Genomic DNA, 15,245 nt, shown 5'->3' on the forward strand with positions numbered 1-15,245 from the left:
ATTTCTCTGACTATTCTTATTTCTTCAACACCACACCTGATCTAGCAAGTTTGGCCATCACAACACCAAAAATGAAGTGGAACATCGGTTCTACCTCTTTCTCTTCGGGCTCAGACCCCATCACGACAACCCAAACCTCTTCTCTACCTCCCAATCACCCTCCCATCCCATCTTCATCGTCGTCTTCGACCACCTCCACCTCTCGATCTGCTTCTCAGCAGCAGCTTCCTGCCCAATGTCCCATGTCATCTTCGACATCCTCCCCTTCCTCCGCTTATTCCTCAGCACCCCCACCTCTACTGGCCAGATGTCCCGTCCAACACGATGGTGCCTCTGCCTCTGCCGCCGCCGGAGGTTCAGGTGCGACCATGAACCCACTGAACAACATACCTGCCAACTTGTCACTGACGAGACAACCGGATCAGAAATCGGACTTACCGACCGATCGAACGGCGTCGTCGATCCCCCGGCCCGTATCGCCAGACACACCGGGCGGCGAAGCGTACGGTACGGGGAATACTTGGGATTATCCGAGTCCTCAACAGTTCTATAACGCTCTGGTGAGAAAGGGGTGGGAGACGCCGGAAGATAGCGTCGAAGTCATGGTGGCAATCCATAATTTTTTGAATGAGAGAGCATGGGATGAGGTCATGAAATGGGAGAGGATGAAGCCCAAGTGAGTCTACCCTTCCCCTTAGAGAGATTGCTGCCTGCGTTCCCCCCCCTCCCCTCTTTTTTTCGATTGGATCGACATCAAGTCAGCCGTTCCGATTGAGCGTATCAATAATCCTGGCTAACATCAGCCTATCCCTTTTGCCCACTCAGCGGCGACAAGGCGACTCTTGCGAGATTTACAGGTAGACCAGGCGAACTTTCACCCAAAGCGAGATTACATCTTCTCGCAGGCAAGATCTTCCCTGAGCATTTCAAGTAAGTTAGGCTTCCGTCAGATCGAGAAGTCCACCCTACTTCACTCGCCTCATATTGTGCCAGCAGTGATACAACTCCCCTTGCTACCGTGCACCTGTCATCATAAATCACTGTGTAATATCAAAGACTGATCATCCTCCACTCGCAGCACCACTCCCCCCTTCGATCGTCACGACTGGATTGTCACTAGACCCGATCCTTCAGCACCTGCACCTGCACCTGCCACATCTTCACCTACCCCTACGTCCGCAGCCGCAGATCAACCGAAGATCACCACTCGTTATGTGATCGACTACTACTCTGCCCCTCCTGACGAAGATGGAAATCCCGTCTTCTCCCTCGATGTCAGACCTGCGCTCGACGATCTCGAGAGCATCAGTCAGAGGATCAAGGTGGGCGTGCAAGAGTGGATCAACGGCGAATCTGAGTGAGAGCGGATCTTGTCGGTGTCGGTGTGAGGATATCGGATAGATTTAGATTCCTTCGCATATTTCTCTGCATGGAATGCAATATCACCTTTCTCGACCGCCTGCTCTTTGCGCTCAAACGCAAACGCAGACGCAAACGCAAACGCCAGGATGGATGCCAAGCAGACTCAGTGCAGTATACTTGTTCTGTTCTTCCCTGTCGTACTGGTCGGCAGCACACAGACTCGGTACATTTGTATCTGTACAAGCGATCTACGACCAGGCATAATCACTGCAAAGCCCGGAAACTGAACAACAGGTTGAATCTACCCAACCAAACAGAGACGAATACAACGCTTCACCGTGACTTTAGATACCCAGCGCCATCATGGAGATCCACCATCGACATTTCCACCTCCACCTAAGCTTTCCAGTACCAGACTGGGCCATTCGGTGAGTGTTCTTCCTTCAAGGCGTCAGTCCAGATCTGCAAAAGCACGTCGATCAGTTTCTGTTCACTCTGTTCGTATCCTTGCATATGACACTCACGCCAAAGAAACCTCTCTTCGATCCCCTTCCTCCCACTTGAACACATTCCAATCTCCATCTATCTTCGTCCCCATACCTGATGACCAACGTCCATCTGACCTGAGGGGGATTATCCGCTGTCAATCTCACCACACCCCTCACAAAGCTCATCGGTGTGTGTGAAGGGTACGTGGATAGACCGTGATGTTGGACCGAATCACCGTGGAAGTAGATCGGTGGAAGGAGATCAGAAGTGGGGAGATGTGTTTCGATGGGCTGCAATGCGGAATTGCCCGTTCGACCATGACCGGCTAAGGCTTTGTGGCTTGCCGGTTGATCATTATCCAGAACCAAGTTGAGTCGCATGAGATCGCCAACCGCTTCATGATACCTCGTGAGGTCCAATTGGGAGACCCGACCACGAAGCAAGATCAATCGAGGCTCGTTTAGAGATACCCAGTCGGCGTAGCTGGATACATACAAGTCTGTCAATCTCTGGAAACCCGACATATGGAACAATCTCAAGTCTAGAAGGATCAGTCACTCACTCCAAGAACGCGTACGACCCACACCACAATCCTTGGACATCCGCCCAATCCCAGATTTCTCCGTCTGGCAGATCTGCAGGACGTTGCAGGTGTTCGTAACCCCATCCTCGGACCGCTTCAACACCAAATGACATTGGATGGATCGCCTCTCGCCAAGAGCCATCGTCTTCGCTGTCCAGAACTTCTTTCGCGTTGGACACTGCGAAGTCATGACGCATATAGCATATCAGACCCCATGGTCATGCCAGGAGAATAGGGGTCCACTCACTCATCACCGAGCTGATTGCATCAACCAATGTCCAATCCACTTTCCCATCAGGATGAAATGGACCCCAGTCATTCTTCTCCTGATAATTCTTCCCGGAATACACCACTTCTCTCACATATCCTCTCCACTCTCTATCCTCAGAGTTTGCATCATCGTAATCTGGCGGGACTAGACAATGTAATCTCGACAATACGGGGTTGATCACCCGTCGAACGGTCCGGCGATTTGGATTGCCCGCTTGACCTGGTAATGGTCTCAGGACCTGTTTGACCTCTGCGAGTCGCAGGTGGTGGTATATGTAGGTGAAAAGCGGAGAATTGAGATATGGATTGAGGAAATAGACGTTGCGAGATTCGTGTGTCGCGTGGGGATTCGTGTTGTTTTGATCGGGAGCGGCGGGAAGATCGAGATACATCTCGAGAAGTGTTTCCAGGACGAGATCGAGATGTTGAGACTGTTATTCCAAGTCTTCGAATGTCAGCACACCAATGGTACACTGATCAAGTCAAACGGCATGTAGGAGGTGTTGAAATGATCAGAGGTCCAACTCACCACCTCGGGAAACCTCTCCTCATCCCACTCGCGGAACATCCTCCCTACGAACTCGCGATTCTGTATGTTCGTTCGCCAATCGATATCATTCGTCTGCCTCCTGGTTGGGAATGCGCCCGCGAGTCGAGGATCGTCGTAAACCAGACAATGGATATTCCGCCATAACGCTTGGTCGGAATTCTTGAGGCAGACATAGGGGGGTTTGTCAGTGTCGCACCTTTCTGTCAATCACAAAGGCAGGTCACACATACACCGTAAACATATCTTCTCAGATCTCGACAGCATCGTGCAGTTCTTGATAACGCGGTGAGACACTCTCCTCCCGTTATGACCAACACCTTTTGAATGATCTGCAGGGAAGATTCGCAAGGTGAGATATCAATCATCAGCCTTGCTTCTGACTGCACGATCGTACTGCGGATTCTGAAGCACGAGTGCTCACCTCCGCAGGTGATCGGAGAAGGGGTGACTGAGTCTGTGGTGGTGGTCGAGGAGACAGATGGGAGGACGAAGCCATTGACGCTGAATCGGCCAAGGTAGGAGCCGTTGTCCCCGATTGCGAGCTTGAAGGTGAGAGCGAGGGTGATCGAGACGGTTCCAGCTGGACGTGATCGGTCATGACGTAGGTCTCTGCACAAGTGCGTTGATGTCGTGTGTCTCGAACGATGATACCATTCGTTGTGAGAACTAATCTACGACTGGGAGAGTTTGTGCAACACCCCGGAGCTTGACTTTGACCCGGAACCAGATTGGCATTGAAACGCAACTCGGTACTTGGCCATAATCTTCCTCCACTCTTCGACATCCCATCCCATCTTGCATCCTCCACCTACGCATCAACCCATCAAGCCATTCTCCCCTTCCTTTTCATTCGTCCACCTTGTTGGGATCGCTCAGCATCCGAACAGAGATAGACGCTCACAACCCACACCACCAAAAGATGATCCACGCCGTACTCATCTTCAACACCCATGGGAAACCCCGCTTGTCCAAATTCTTCACACCCCTCCCACCGCTCGTCCAACAATCCTTGATCTCGCAGATCTTCTCCCTGATATCCGACCGGCCTGCGGGAGTATGTAATTTCTTGGATGCGCCAGAACTGGTGTTTCCGACTCCTGGGAATGGGTCAGAGACCAAAGATGGGCGAGGGAGGAGGGAGGAGGATGACACGAGGGTCATATACAGACATTATGCCACGTTGTATTTCGTGTGAGTGTTGACGGAGATCGATGTTGTCTGGTCAGGGATGCGAAAGACATTCGTGGGACTCATAGCTGATTCATCACATACCAGGTTCGTGGTCAACGGCGCCGAGTCGGAATTGGGTATACTCGATCTGATACAGGTGCGTCACTCCTTTCACTACCTGATCCGCTACATTTAACCCAGATTACCATATTCTTGGTTCCCTGCCAACTTCACAAGCCCTCCGATGCTATTCACCTGGGCAGCTAGCTGATCACGCCGCTCTTAGGTCTTCGTCGAATCCCTCGACAGATCGTTTGAGAATGTCTGTGAACTCGACTTGATCTTCCATTTCGACGAGGTCAGTCATCAATCGATCAGATACCACCCCTCAATGACTGTCAACTGACAAATTGCACAATCAAGGTGCATCACGTTCTGTCGGAGATAATACAAGGGGGGCTGGTGTTAGAGACGAACATCAATGAAATCTCAGCTTGTGGTAGGTTTGCTACCCCACTGACGCTCATCATGTCACGTTTACGGTCATGTAACGGAGTACTGACCCCCACCATCCATCCTCGCAGTACAAGCCGCTTCTCGAAATCGTAAAGCTTCAGCAGCATCGTCCAACCCTCTGATACCGTCCATGTTGGCAGTACCTGGCGGAAGGAGCGGTAATCGGGGCGGCAGCTCAGATGGAGCTAGAAGATGGTTGGCCACAATAGGAGTCTGAGATATGGTTATGCTTATCTGTGACAAAATAGATAAATGTTGTATATATGATCGGTTACGCCAGTAACGGATGACATGGCCTGGTACTCATCAAGAAGACCATTCTTTCTTGCCCCCAGATTCCGTTTCTACTGTCATGTCCAAGTCCTCTGCTCCAGTCTTGATCTTTAGTTCTGTTTCTGACGACGGCACAGGATCTGCGGCCTTCGCGATGGCTTCCGACAGACTCTCGTTCGAAGATTCCTTCTTCACCATTCCTGCTTTGACTGCGGGCAGAGCGAAGCGCCGCTGATACGGTCCAGTTTGCCCTTCTGGACTTTCGGCCTGGCCACAATTTTGTCAGCGATTGGTACTCAAGTTTTGACCAAAGAAGACTGACCACGATATATCTATTCAGCTCGGGATCTATCAATCCCGCTCGACAATAGTTAATGAACTGTTCCAGGCATTCTAGATTGGATTGACTGTCAGCGGAGCAGATCGATTCTTTCATATGTCTCTCATCTGTCGCGCGACTCACCTCGTACCTGTACTACGTCTTCCCCTAGGGGTCCATCGGGGGAGAACGTGATATCTAGATGGAATTTGTCGGCGAGTTCGGATGCGTTTGAGAATGACAGAGAAAGAGGTATTTGCTCGGCGAACGAGAGGACGAAAACGAAGGCGGAAAATGCAACGATGGGTGCGGGCTGAAGGACAGGTAGAGGGGACAGGCAGCTGACAGACCGCCAACCCGGTCAGCAGAATATAACGGAAGGAGCAAGTCCGGGGTAATATGGAGTGTCGGAATCGCAAAAGATGATGCTGTGAGAAGCCAGATCTTGCACTTACCATTCTGATAATATTGCCCAACCGAGTTCATTCACTATCTCCTCCGTGACCTTCCCCTTGCCCTTCCCATTCAATTGACTGTGTCCATTACTGTTCGCCACTCCACCATGACCACTACTGCCGCAACTGCTGCTACTCTCTCCCGCCCCACCCATCGTCATCTCGTCAAAGCCTCTTAGACTTCGCCGAAGGATCACCCAAGGCTGTTCAACACCCATGTCGAAACATAAAGCTTCAAGGACGACTTCTTCAGTCGCGAGAATATCCTTTTCCCAAGTGCGATACTCTCGAGGCGGTTGCTACGAGAGTGTGAACAAAGCATTAGCTTGGCGGTTTCGACATGTATGCCTTGTTTTGGGCCAAGGTGTAAGGAGGAAGGATTTATCGCTAGACGGGCATTCCGCTCACCTCGTGCTGATCTCCCGATGGATACCAGCCTCTCGTGTTGGAAGGCTCGAATTTGGCCAGACAGGCGTTCACGATGTGACGAAGCTTGAGTGGTTCTTCCTCAATCTTCGTGGCCAAGAACAACAGTGTCGGAGCGATGAGCTATGAAACGTAAAAGGACAGTCATGAGCTGAGATGGGCACTGCTTGGCTTGACAGAATCAATGGTCTGATGGTGGAGCTTACTCACCTTTTCGTTGAAGTCATTGAATGATCGTCGCATATAGAATCGATGTAACAATGTTGCCCCGATGATCATCGATCCTCTCAGATGAGCAGCTTCGGCATCCTGGACGCCAGTCCTACAGATCGTCGAGCACCGCTTGAGCTGATGTCCCTTTCCCAAGTTAAAAGAGTGGAGAATGGAAGCTCACGCTATCGTGTGTGCTCTCAACGCCAGACTCCTCATATACTCTATAGCCGTCTTTCGTCTTTGAAGCTCGTCATGTAGGGTGATTCCGTCGTCCAGCGATGGGGTGTTTTGAAGCGCTGTAGGGGTAAAGAGCCATTGTTTCTCGACGGTGCGAAGTGGACGCATGCGATACGGTGTATCCGCGAAGGGGTGCCCTTTGTCAAGATAACACGGGTGGATGGCGGGAAGAGGTGTCAAGCAGCACGAATCAAAGTCGAACACAACAACAATGACATTGACATTACTCGGTTATAAGTTACAAGTTACCATTGTCACGAGTATGATCGATTGATAACGATTGAATGCGTTGTCCTCTTTCCGACGGATCTGTGAAGAGTATCAATGCCACGTCATGCTATATTTCTGAATGTGTTTCACCTCCATCTCATCCAAAAGTTCGACTCACTCACACACTCTCTTTCCGACCAACTTCCCTTGCAGGTGCAGGTATCACTGACATCTCACCACTTGATGCGTCAGAGCTTGATCCGAACACTCAGACGATATACAACCGCAACCAGCAATCGATCGACTGTAGCACTACCCCTCAACAGAAAGTTCAGTCCCAAAAACAGTACAAGCAAAATGGCAGCTGCTGCTTCGACTTCGACTCCTTCAGAATTGACCGCCCCCGTCAACAAGACCGTTCACGCTTTCGACAAGGGCGTGCTCGATGCCTTGTTGGCCAGGAGGTTCTTCTTTGCTCCCGCTTTTGAGATCTATGGTGGTGAGTCTCGTCAAATAGCCGTTATGCTGGCATGCATTCGTAGCTAAGATGGCCACAAATCCTTGTAGGCGTCGCTGGACTGTACGACTATGGACCTACCGGTTCCGCCCTCCAAGCCAATATCCTCGACGCATGGAGAAAACACTACATCATCGAGGAAGACATGCTCGAGCTCGACACCACCATCATGACCCTCGCGGAAGTCCTCAAGACCTCGGGTCATGTTGACAAGTTCGCCGATTGGATGTGCAAAGATGTCAAGACCGGAGAGATTTTCCGAGCGGACCACCTTGTCGAGGGTGTGCTGGAGGCGCGTCTGAAGGGTGATAAGGAGGCGAGGGGTGTCAAGGATGAGCCTGCTGCTGAGGAAGATGGCGACAAGAAGAAGAAGAAGAAGAAGGTCGTCAAGAGTGTTGCTGTCAAGCTGGATGACAACACCGTGCAAGAGTACGAGTACTTGTTAGCACAAGTAAGTATTGCCCTGCTTGTGAATCGTATGTACGTGCGATGAGAAGGCTAATGGCAAGTGTAGATCGACAACTATACTGGTCCTGAACTTGGTGACATCATCAGAAAACACAAGATCACTAACCCCGACACTGGGAACGAGGTTTCTGAGCCCGTTGAATTTAACTTGATGTTCGAGAGCAACATCGGTCCCACTGGTCAGATCAAGGGGTAGGTTCATCATTTGTGCACAATCTATCATCCAGCGGCCGCTTACTCAACGCAGTTACCTCCGACCTGAGACTGCCCAGGGTCATTTCGTCAACTTTGCCCGACTCCTCGAATTCAACAACGGGAAAGTCCCCTTCGCCTCGGCTCAGATCGGTCGAAGTTTCAGAAACGAGATTGCACCAAGACAGGGTCTTCTCCGAGTTCGGTGAGCTAGTACGAGGCGATTGAGGAAGATGTAGCTGATTTTTGGTTGGCTCGACAGAGAATTTACCATGGCTGAGATCGAGCACTACGTCGACCCCTTGGACAAGCGACATGCTAGATTCAACGAGGTCAAGGACGTAGTTTTGACTCTTTTGCCCAAGGATGTCCAAAGCGAGGGTAGAACTGAGCTCACCAAGATGACAGTCGGTGACGCCGTTGCCGCTGTAAGTGATCTACGCTGTCAGGAGAGGCATCAGCTGACGAGTGTCCCAGAAAATCATCGACAATGAGACTCTCGGTTACTTCCTTGGTCGAACGCAGCTCTTCTTGACCAAGATTGGTATCGACGGGGAGAGATTGCGATGCAGACAGCATATGGCAAACGAGATGGCGCACTACGCTGCGGTACGTCGGTTACTGGAACGGTGATAAGCTTTGCAAGAGCTGACCTGCCTTTTGTAGGACTGCTGGGACTTTGAAATCCAATCATCATATGGATGGATCGAATGTGTCGGTTGTGCGGATCGATCCGCTTACGACCTTACTGTTCACTCTGTTCGAACTAAGCAACCCCTTCGGGTGCAACAGAAACTCGACGCCCCCAGAGTGGTAGACAAGCTCGAGGTCACCTTTGAGGCCAAGGCCTTCGGGATGAAGTTCAAGAAGGATGCCACACTGATTAAGGAGACTCTAATGGGAATGGAGAAAGACAAACTACAATGCATCAAGGACGAGCTGGCCAACGGGTGAGTTCTCCTCTTTCACACCTTTTCTCGACACTGTGCTATGCAGGGCATTCTAATCGATAGTGGTATTTACAGATCCTCATCCGTTCAATGCGCTGACGGCAAGTCTTACGAGATCACCCCTGATCTGGTCAAGATTGCGCCCATCACTGTTACCGAGCACAGTGAGTGAATGACTCGCGGTTTTGCTCTCAGACTCTGACATCACGTTGCAGTGCGAGAATTCACTCCTAACGTCATTGAGCCCTCTTTCGGTATTGGTCGTATCCTCTACTCTTTGCTCGAACACAGCTACTGGGCTCGAGAACAGGACAAAGCACGAGGTGTGAGTGCAACTCGGTCACACGATTCTGGTTGATACTGAAGTAGCGCGTTCTAGGTACTCTCCCTTCCCGCGCTTGTCGCGCCTATCAAATGCCTGATCGTCACCATCAGTCAAGACCCCTCGCTCCGAAACCTCATTCACGATGTTTGTGAGTTGGCGATTCTTCCGCTTCGAGAGAAGAGAGTTCTGATCGGCATCAAACAGCCCGAAGAATGAGAAGACTCGGCATCGCCAGTCGAGTTGACGATTCTGGTGCTTCCATCGGTAAGAAGTACGCTCGAAATGATGAGCTTGGTACACCTTTCGGCTGTACTGTCGACTTTGCCTGTGAGTCGTTTCTCGTTCTCCAAGCTACCAGCGTTGACTTGGTTGTTGCTCAGCTATACAAAACGGTACCATGACACTTCGAGAGCGAGACTCTACTTCTCAATTGATCGGTCAGATCGACGATGTCATCGCCGTCGTTGATGAGCTGGTCAAGGGTACTCTGGACTGGGAGGGTGCATCGAAGAAGCTGGAATCATACAGCGGTGTCCAGGACGTTGCAGAGTAGTTCAGCTAGTCTTAGAGATATATATACGTATTATCAGAATATGCATGACCTGGCGTATTCTCCCAGCTCCTCGGCAAGGACAAGCTTTCATCACATTGCGGTTCTGGGTGCAACAAGCGTCTTCCTCTTTCACTGATCGACGATTGCATCTCGAACCTGTCAATCTTTCGTCTCGTAATCACTACGCGCCCAACAGATGAGTCGCAACCGACTCATCCTTCATGGAGAGAATTCGCAGATCCCTTCCCCGCTCTCTCCCATTTTCCTCTCTACCACTTCTGGATCTTTCCTTTCTGCCTATCTCCCCGGTTAAAAAAAGAAAAGAAAAACTACAGCACCCGGGATTCCCAAGTGGTCCCCCACCTTGGTACTAACCGAGCGATACACAGCTTAATTTTCCAAAGCGGACGGGATGGAATGCTTTCTGTGTTCTATGGCCGTAGATGAAAGAGAGTCAAAATCTTGCGTTTATGACATGAAGTCGCTTGCCCGGGAAAAACGGGGTTTGTCTATCGCGATTCATGGCAGTGACGTGGCATTGATCAGAGACATTTCGGTGTGATAATACAATAATTTTGTCCGAGCGTCGAGACGCGGCGTGTGTAGTGTGTGTTGGCCCCCATCCACCAACTTTTCTTCTGTTGCTGGAAATTGGAATATTTCACTTTGCCCTTCTCTCGGAAAGAAAGAGTCTTTGCGTCTGACAGTCCATTCGATCCTTTTCCCCCTCCCCAACCTTCTCGTCCCATCTTACCATCTAGATTAGAGTGGTCGTTTGACAAGATGGACGTGAGCGCATTTCCTCGTTGTGCTCAGCTGGGCGCAGGTTTTTCGAAGAGCTACCAACTGATATATCTGTTCTGCTGGTTTAGGCATCCTTCGTCTCCACGTTGAGACAGCTGCTCGAGGCCACTATCGCTCCTGACACGAATGTGATCAAGGCTGTGAGTGATACCTCCCTCATGATCAAAGGGCTTCAGTTCAGACGAAATTGACGAAATTGTTGTATGATTCTAGGCCACCACTCAGCTCAACACTCAATATTACAAGAACCCCACTTGCATTCCTGCCCTGTATGAAATCGCTGCGACCGATGATAATCAGGCTGTGGGTGTCTTTCCTCTGCTCACGGCCAGTCACCAAGTTGATCATCGATGCTGATGGATCTGTCACATGCTTAGATCCGACAACTCGCTGCTGTCGAGCTGAGAAAGAGAATATCGTACAATGATGGTCGAATGTGGAAGAAGAACCCTCAACAGCTGAGGGAACAGCTCAAAGAGAGCATTCTGCAACGTCTCACACAGGAGCCATCGTGAGTATATGATGAGATTGCACATTCCACCAAGTGGAATGCTGATCCTTTATTTCTCCAGCGCTATTGTGCGACACGCTCACGCACGAGCTGTCGCTGCTATCGCCGACATTGAGCTCACCGTTCAACCTCCCCAATGGCCCACTCTCATGCCCGGTCTCTACCAGGCCGCTGCTTCTCCTGAGAAGACCCATCGAGAAACAGCCATCTACGTTCTATACGCTGTCCTCGACACTGTCGCCGAATCATTCGAATCCCATCTCCAGACCCTGTTCAAGGTCTTCTCCGTTTCTCTCGTCGATCCCGAATCTGCTGAAGTCCGAATCACTACCATGCGAGCCCTTGCCAAAGTCGCGGAATACATCGAGCCAGGAGACAAGCACGATGTCAAGGCATTCCAGGAGTTGATTGTTCCTATGCTCAAGGTTCTCGAGCAGGCGATCAAGGACGACGACGACGAAGGAGTCAAGCACGGTTACGATGCCTTCGAGACCCTTTTGATCATCGAGGCTCCTTTGGTCAGCAAGCACATCACCGAACTCGTTCAGATGTTCATGGGTATCGCCGCCAACAAGGAGGTTGACGACGAGATGAGATGTGGTGCGCTCAATGTGCTCTCTTGGGTCATCCGTTACAAGAAGAGCAAAGTCCAGGCTCTTGGTCTCGCTAGGCCTATCATTGAGGGTTTGCTCCCTATCGGATGTGAGGATGACCCAGAGGATGTCGACGAGGATTCACCATCACGAGTAAGCTCTTTACAACACAAATTTTCCTACTTCATGCTAACATGTCTTTCAGCTTGCTTTCCGAACTCTTGACAACCTTTCCCAATCACTTCCTCCCCAGCAAGTCTTCCCCGTCCTCACACAACAACTTCAGGTCTACATGTCCTCGGGTGACCCCAGGATGCGGAAATCCGCTCTTATGGCTTTCGGTGTTTCTGTTGAGGGATGCAGCGAGTTCATTCGACCTCACGTTGACCAGCTTTGGCCCGTCATCGAAGGCGGTCTCCAAGATCCTGAGGTCATCGTTCGAAAGGCGGCTTGTATCGCTCTGGGATGTCTGTGCGAATGGTTAGCCGAAGAGTGCGCTACCCGACACGGTGTCATTGTTCCAGTGAGTCGGTTGTCTTTGTCCTACGACAGCGCTTGTCATGCTGATAATACTGCTACAGATCCTCTTCAACCTTATCGTCGACCCTTCCACCCAGAAGAACGCTTGTACATGTCTCGACTCATACCTTGAAATCCTTGGTGACGACATCGTCAACTACCTCACCCTCCTCATGGAGCGACTTCTTGTCCTCCTCGAGACCGGTACCATCCCCGTCAAAATCACTGTCACCGGTGCCATTGGTTCCGCTGCCCACGCCGCCAAGGAGAAGTTCATCCCTTACTTCGACCAAACCATCAAACGACTCGTGCCTTTCCTCGAGCTGCAAGAGAACGACGAGCAGAGCGATCTTCGAGGTGTCGCCACAGACACCATCGGCACACTTGCTGATGCCGTTGGTGCTGAGGTTTTCCGACCTTACTTCCAGGGCTTGATGAAGGCTTCCTTCGAGGCTCTCACCATGGACAACTCCCGGTTGAGGGAGAGCAGTTTCATCTTCTGGGGTGTCATGGCTCAGGTGTTCGAGGGCGAGTTTGCTCCATACCTTCAACAATGTGTTCCCGCACTCGTTGCAAGCTGTCAACAAAGTGAGGCTGCCGATGACTTCCTGGAAGATGGCGAGGGCGGCTCTTCCAACCCCAATGCTTTGGCGGAGGCGTTCAGCACCGCTGCGGGATCATCCAAAACATCCGGCGAGGACATCACCGGAGAGGACGACGAAGAGGACGAGACCGATCTCGCAGCTCTGGAACAGATGTTCTCCAAGGTCAACTCTGCCGTTGCCATCGAGAAGGAAGTCGCTGCCGACACCATCGGAGAGCTTTTCGCGGCCACCAAGTCTGCATTCATGCCTTACGTCGAGGAGACCGTCAAGGTCCTTGTCGAGCTGCTCGATCACTACTACGAGGGTATCAGGAAGTCAGCTGTCGGTGCCCTCTTCTCATTCATCAAGACCATGTATGAGTTGTCCGAGCCTGCCGAGTGGCAACCCGGAGCTCACGTCAAGACTCCTCTCCACGAGCACGTCAAGGCCATCGTCGACATGTGTCTTCCCCCAATCTTCGAAGCTTGGAAGACCGAAGATGACAAGTGAGTCTACCTCCAGTGTTCAAAAATCCGCACCATCCACCTCCCAAGGTCCAATACAAGATGAGAAATCTTAACTCAGCTCACTCTGATGTGCATATAATAAATATACACCAAGCTGCTACTTTTAATCAATACCTCTGATCCTCTCCTTCCATCCGATCATAATATCTCGTTCTGTAATGGACTGAAGCTGACTTTTCGTCAGGTCTGTTGTCATTCTGATGTGCTCTGAGTTGGCCGACACCATGAACAAGTGTGGTCCCGCAGTCATCGAGGGTCGTAAGTACAGCTCAAGCTTGTATACAAATCGCTGCTAACGGTACATCTCTCAGACCTCGATGAGATTGCCACTTTCGCCATTGAGATCCTCGAGAAGAAGTCTCTGTGTCAACAAGATCCCGATGGAGATGACGAGGCTGCGGGTGTTGACGCCGATTCTTCCGAGTACGAATCTGCCCTTGTCTCGAACGCTGCCGACGTCTTTGGCGCCATGGCTTCGGTCCTTGGTCCCGACTTCGCTCAGGCTTTTGGTCAGGTCTTGCCACTCATCGCCAAGTACACTGAGCCCAAGCGATCAAGCTCAGAGAGGTCTATGGCCATTGGATCTTTGGGTGAGGTCATCGTTGGCTTGAAGGGTGGTGTCACCACTTTCACTCAGCCCTTGATGTCTATCATCTCTCGAGGATTGATTGACGAGGAAGCCGACGTTCGATCGAACGCTGCTTTCGCAGCCGGTGTTCTTGTCGAGAACTCGGAAACCGACCTCTCAGGTCAATACATGGCTGTCCTCACTGCTCTCCAACCCTTCTTCTCACCACCCGAGCATGCCGCTCCTGCCGTCTACAACGCACGAGACAATGCTGCCGGTGCTCTCGCTCGAATGATAAGCAAGAACCCTGCTGCCCTTCCTCTCGACCAAGTCATCGCTGTCCTCGTCTCTGTCCTTCCCCTTCGATTCGACCCTCTGGAAAACCGAGCGGTCTATGCGGCACTTTTCACACTATTCAGGACACAACCTCAGCTCTTGATGCCTCATATCGATCATCTGCTCCAAGCTTTCGCGTACGTTCTGTTGGATCCATCGCACGCGGATGACACCACCGACGAAACAAAGGCGGAGCTGAGAGCTTTGGTGGAGCACCTGAAATCACAAGTACCGGACAAGGTGGCTGCTGCCGGTCTTGCTTAGGTAGTAGTTCTGGACCGTCAGGATTTTGGGCAGTGTAGGATATATAATGGCGAAGAGGAACAGAGAGATAGAACGAGTAGTAGCTTTACGACCTTGACGAACCAACCCCACAAACTTCCTCCACCTATCACCAACAAAACCAATCAATCGGGGATCAATACGCTTTGACTTGATTCCTCCTTGTTTTGTCCGTGTTGAACATCCATACCCCGTATACAATGTGTGATTCCCATCTTCGTTCTCGATCCTTGTCCGATTCATTCCCGTGATTGTAGATGGAGGAAAGTCAAGCGTACCAAATGCATGCGTTATCTGACCACTTTTCGACGATCAGATGGATGCTTGTACTGCCACAAAGCGGTAAACGCCGTTTAATTGGACCGCGTGGCGAGTGAACGAGAGTGCAAAGCAGTCGTTTTCGTGTCATCAATCATTTCAAGCGTATCTGACCGACATCATCG

The 15,245-nt window shown here is 51.0% G+C and overlaps 6 protein-coding genes and 1 non-coding gene across 7 annotated transcripts; 4 read left to right on the plus strand and 3 right to left on the minus strand.

Annotated features, from left to right (window-relative positions):
• Positions 1-71: 71 nt before the first annotated feature.
• IAR55_006814 (uncharacterized protein) lies at positions 72-1,361 on the plus strand (the record flags this gene model as incomplete). Its single annotated transcript, XM_066949893.1, has 3 exons — positions 72-676; positions 826-930; positions 1,079-1,361. The coding sequence occupies 3 exons, from the start codon at positions 72-74 to the stop codon at positions 1,359-1,361; spliced, it is 993 nt and encodes a 330-aa protein (XP_066799585.1).
• Positions 1,362-1,758: 397 nt separating this feature from the next.
• IAR55_006815 (uncharacterized protein) lies at positions 1,759-3,852 on the minus strand (the record flags this gene model as incomplete). Its single annotated transcript, XM_066949894.1, has 7 exons — positions 1,759-1,824; positions 1,887-2,334; positions 2,414-2,612; positions 2,682-3,135; positions 3,234-3,413; positions 3,485-3,583; positions 3,676-3,852. The coding sequence occupies 7 exons, from the start codon at positions 3,850-3,852 to the stop codon at positions 1,759-1,761; spliced, it is 1,623 nt and encodes a 540-aa protein (XP_066799586.1).
• A 321-nt stretch (positions 3,853-4,173) lies between these two features.
• On the plus strand, positions 4,174-5,157 carry IAR55_006816 (uncharacterized protein; the record flags this gene model as incomplete). The annotated part of the gene is made up of 5 exons (XM_066949895.1): positions 4,174-4,445; positions 4,530-4,581; positions 4,711-4,782; positions 4,848-4,923; positions 5,009-5,157. 5 exons carry the CDS (start codon positions 4,174-4,176, stop codon positions 5,155-5,157), a joined length of 621 nt encoding a protein of 206 aa, XP_066799587.1.
• Positions 5,158-5,246: 89 nt separating this feature from the next.
• On the minus strand, positions 5,247-6,971 carry IAR55_006817 (uncharacterized protein; the record flags this gene model as incomplete). The annotated part of the gene is made up of 7 exons (XM_066949896.1): positions 5,247-5,480; positions 5,536-5,606; positions 5,677-5,873; positions 5,988-6,286; positions 6,396-6,536; positions 6,624-6,735; positions 6,808-6,971. 7 exons carry the CDS (start codon positions 6,969-6,971, stop codon positions 5,247-5,249), a joined length of 1,218 nt encoding a protein of 405 aa, XP_066799588.1.
• A 459-nt stretch (positions 6,972-7,430) lies between these two features.
• IAR55_006818 (glycine-tRNA ligase) lies at positions 7,431-10,078 on the plus strand (the record flags this gene model as incomplete). Its single annotated transcript, XM_066949897.1, has 12 exons — positions 7,431-7,572; positions 7,641-8,041; positions 8,105-8,250; positions 8,306-8,455; positions 8,513-8,678; positions 8,728-8,859; positions 8,917-9,200; positions 9,276-9,364; positions 9,416-9,525; positions 9,580-9,673; positions 9,730-9,852; positions 9,906-10,078. 12 exons carry the CDS (start codon positions 7,431-7,433, stop codon positions 10,076-10,078), a joined length of 2,010 nt encoding a protein of 669 aa, XP_066799589.1.
• Positions 10,079-10,405: 327 nt separating this feature from the next.
• IAR55_006819 lies at positions 10,406-10,520 on the minus strand. The gene has a single exon (XR_010824804.1). It is a non-coding gene; the product is annotated as a 5S ribosomal RNA (ribosomal RNA).
• Positions 10,521-10,861: 341 nt separating this feature from the next.
• Positions 10,862-14,784, plus strand: IAR55_006820 (uncharacterized protein; the record flags this gene model as incomplete). Its single annotated transcript, XM_066949898.1, has 9 exons — positions 10,862-10,867; positions 10,951-11,022; positions 11,096-11,185; positions 11,260-11,393; positions 11,455-12,139; positions 12,192-12,509; positions 12,568-13,595; positions 13,801-13,874; positions 13,928-14,784. The coding sequence occupies 9 exons, from the start codon at positions 10,862-10,864 to the stop codon at positions 14,782-14,784; spliced, it is 3,264 nt and encodes a 1,087-aa protein (XP_066799590.1).
• Between the last annotated feature and the right edge of the window lie 461 nt (positions 14,785-15,245).

This window comes from Kwoniella newhampshirensis, assembly GCF_039105145.1.
Source record: "Kwoniella newhampshirensis strain CBS 13917 chromosome 10 map unlocalized Ctg14, whole genome shotgun sequence".
Taxonomy (NCBI): Eukaryota; Fungi; Basidiomycota; class Tremellomycetes; order Tremellales; family Cryptococcaceae; genus Kwoniella; species Kwoniella newhampshirensis.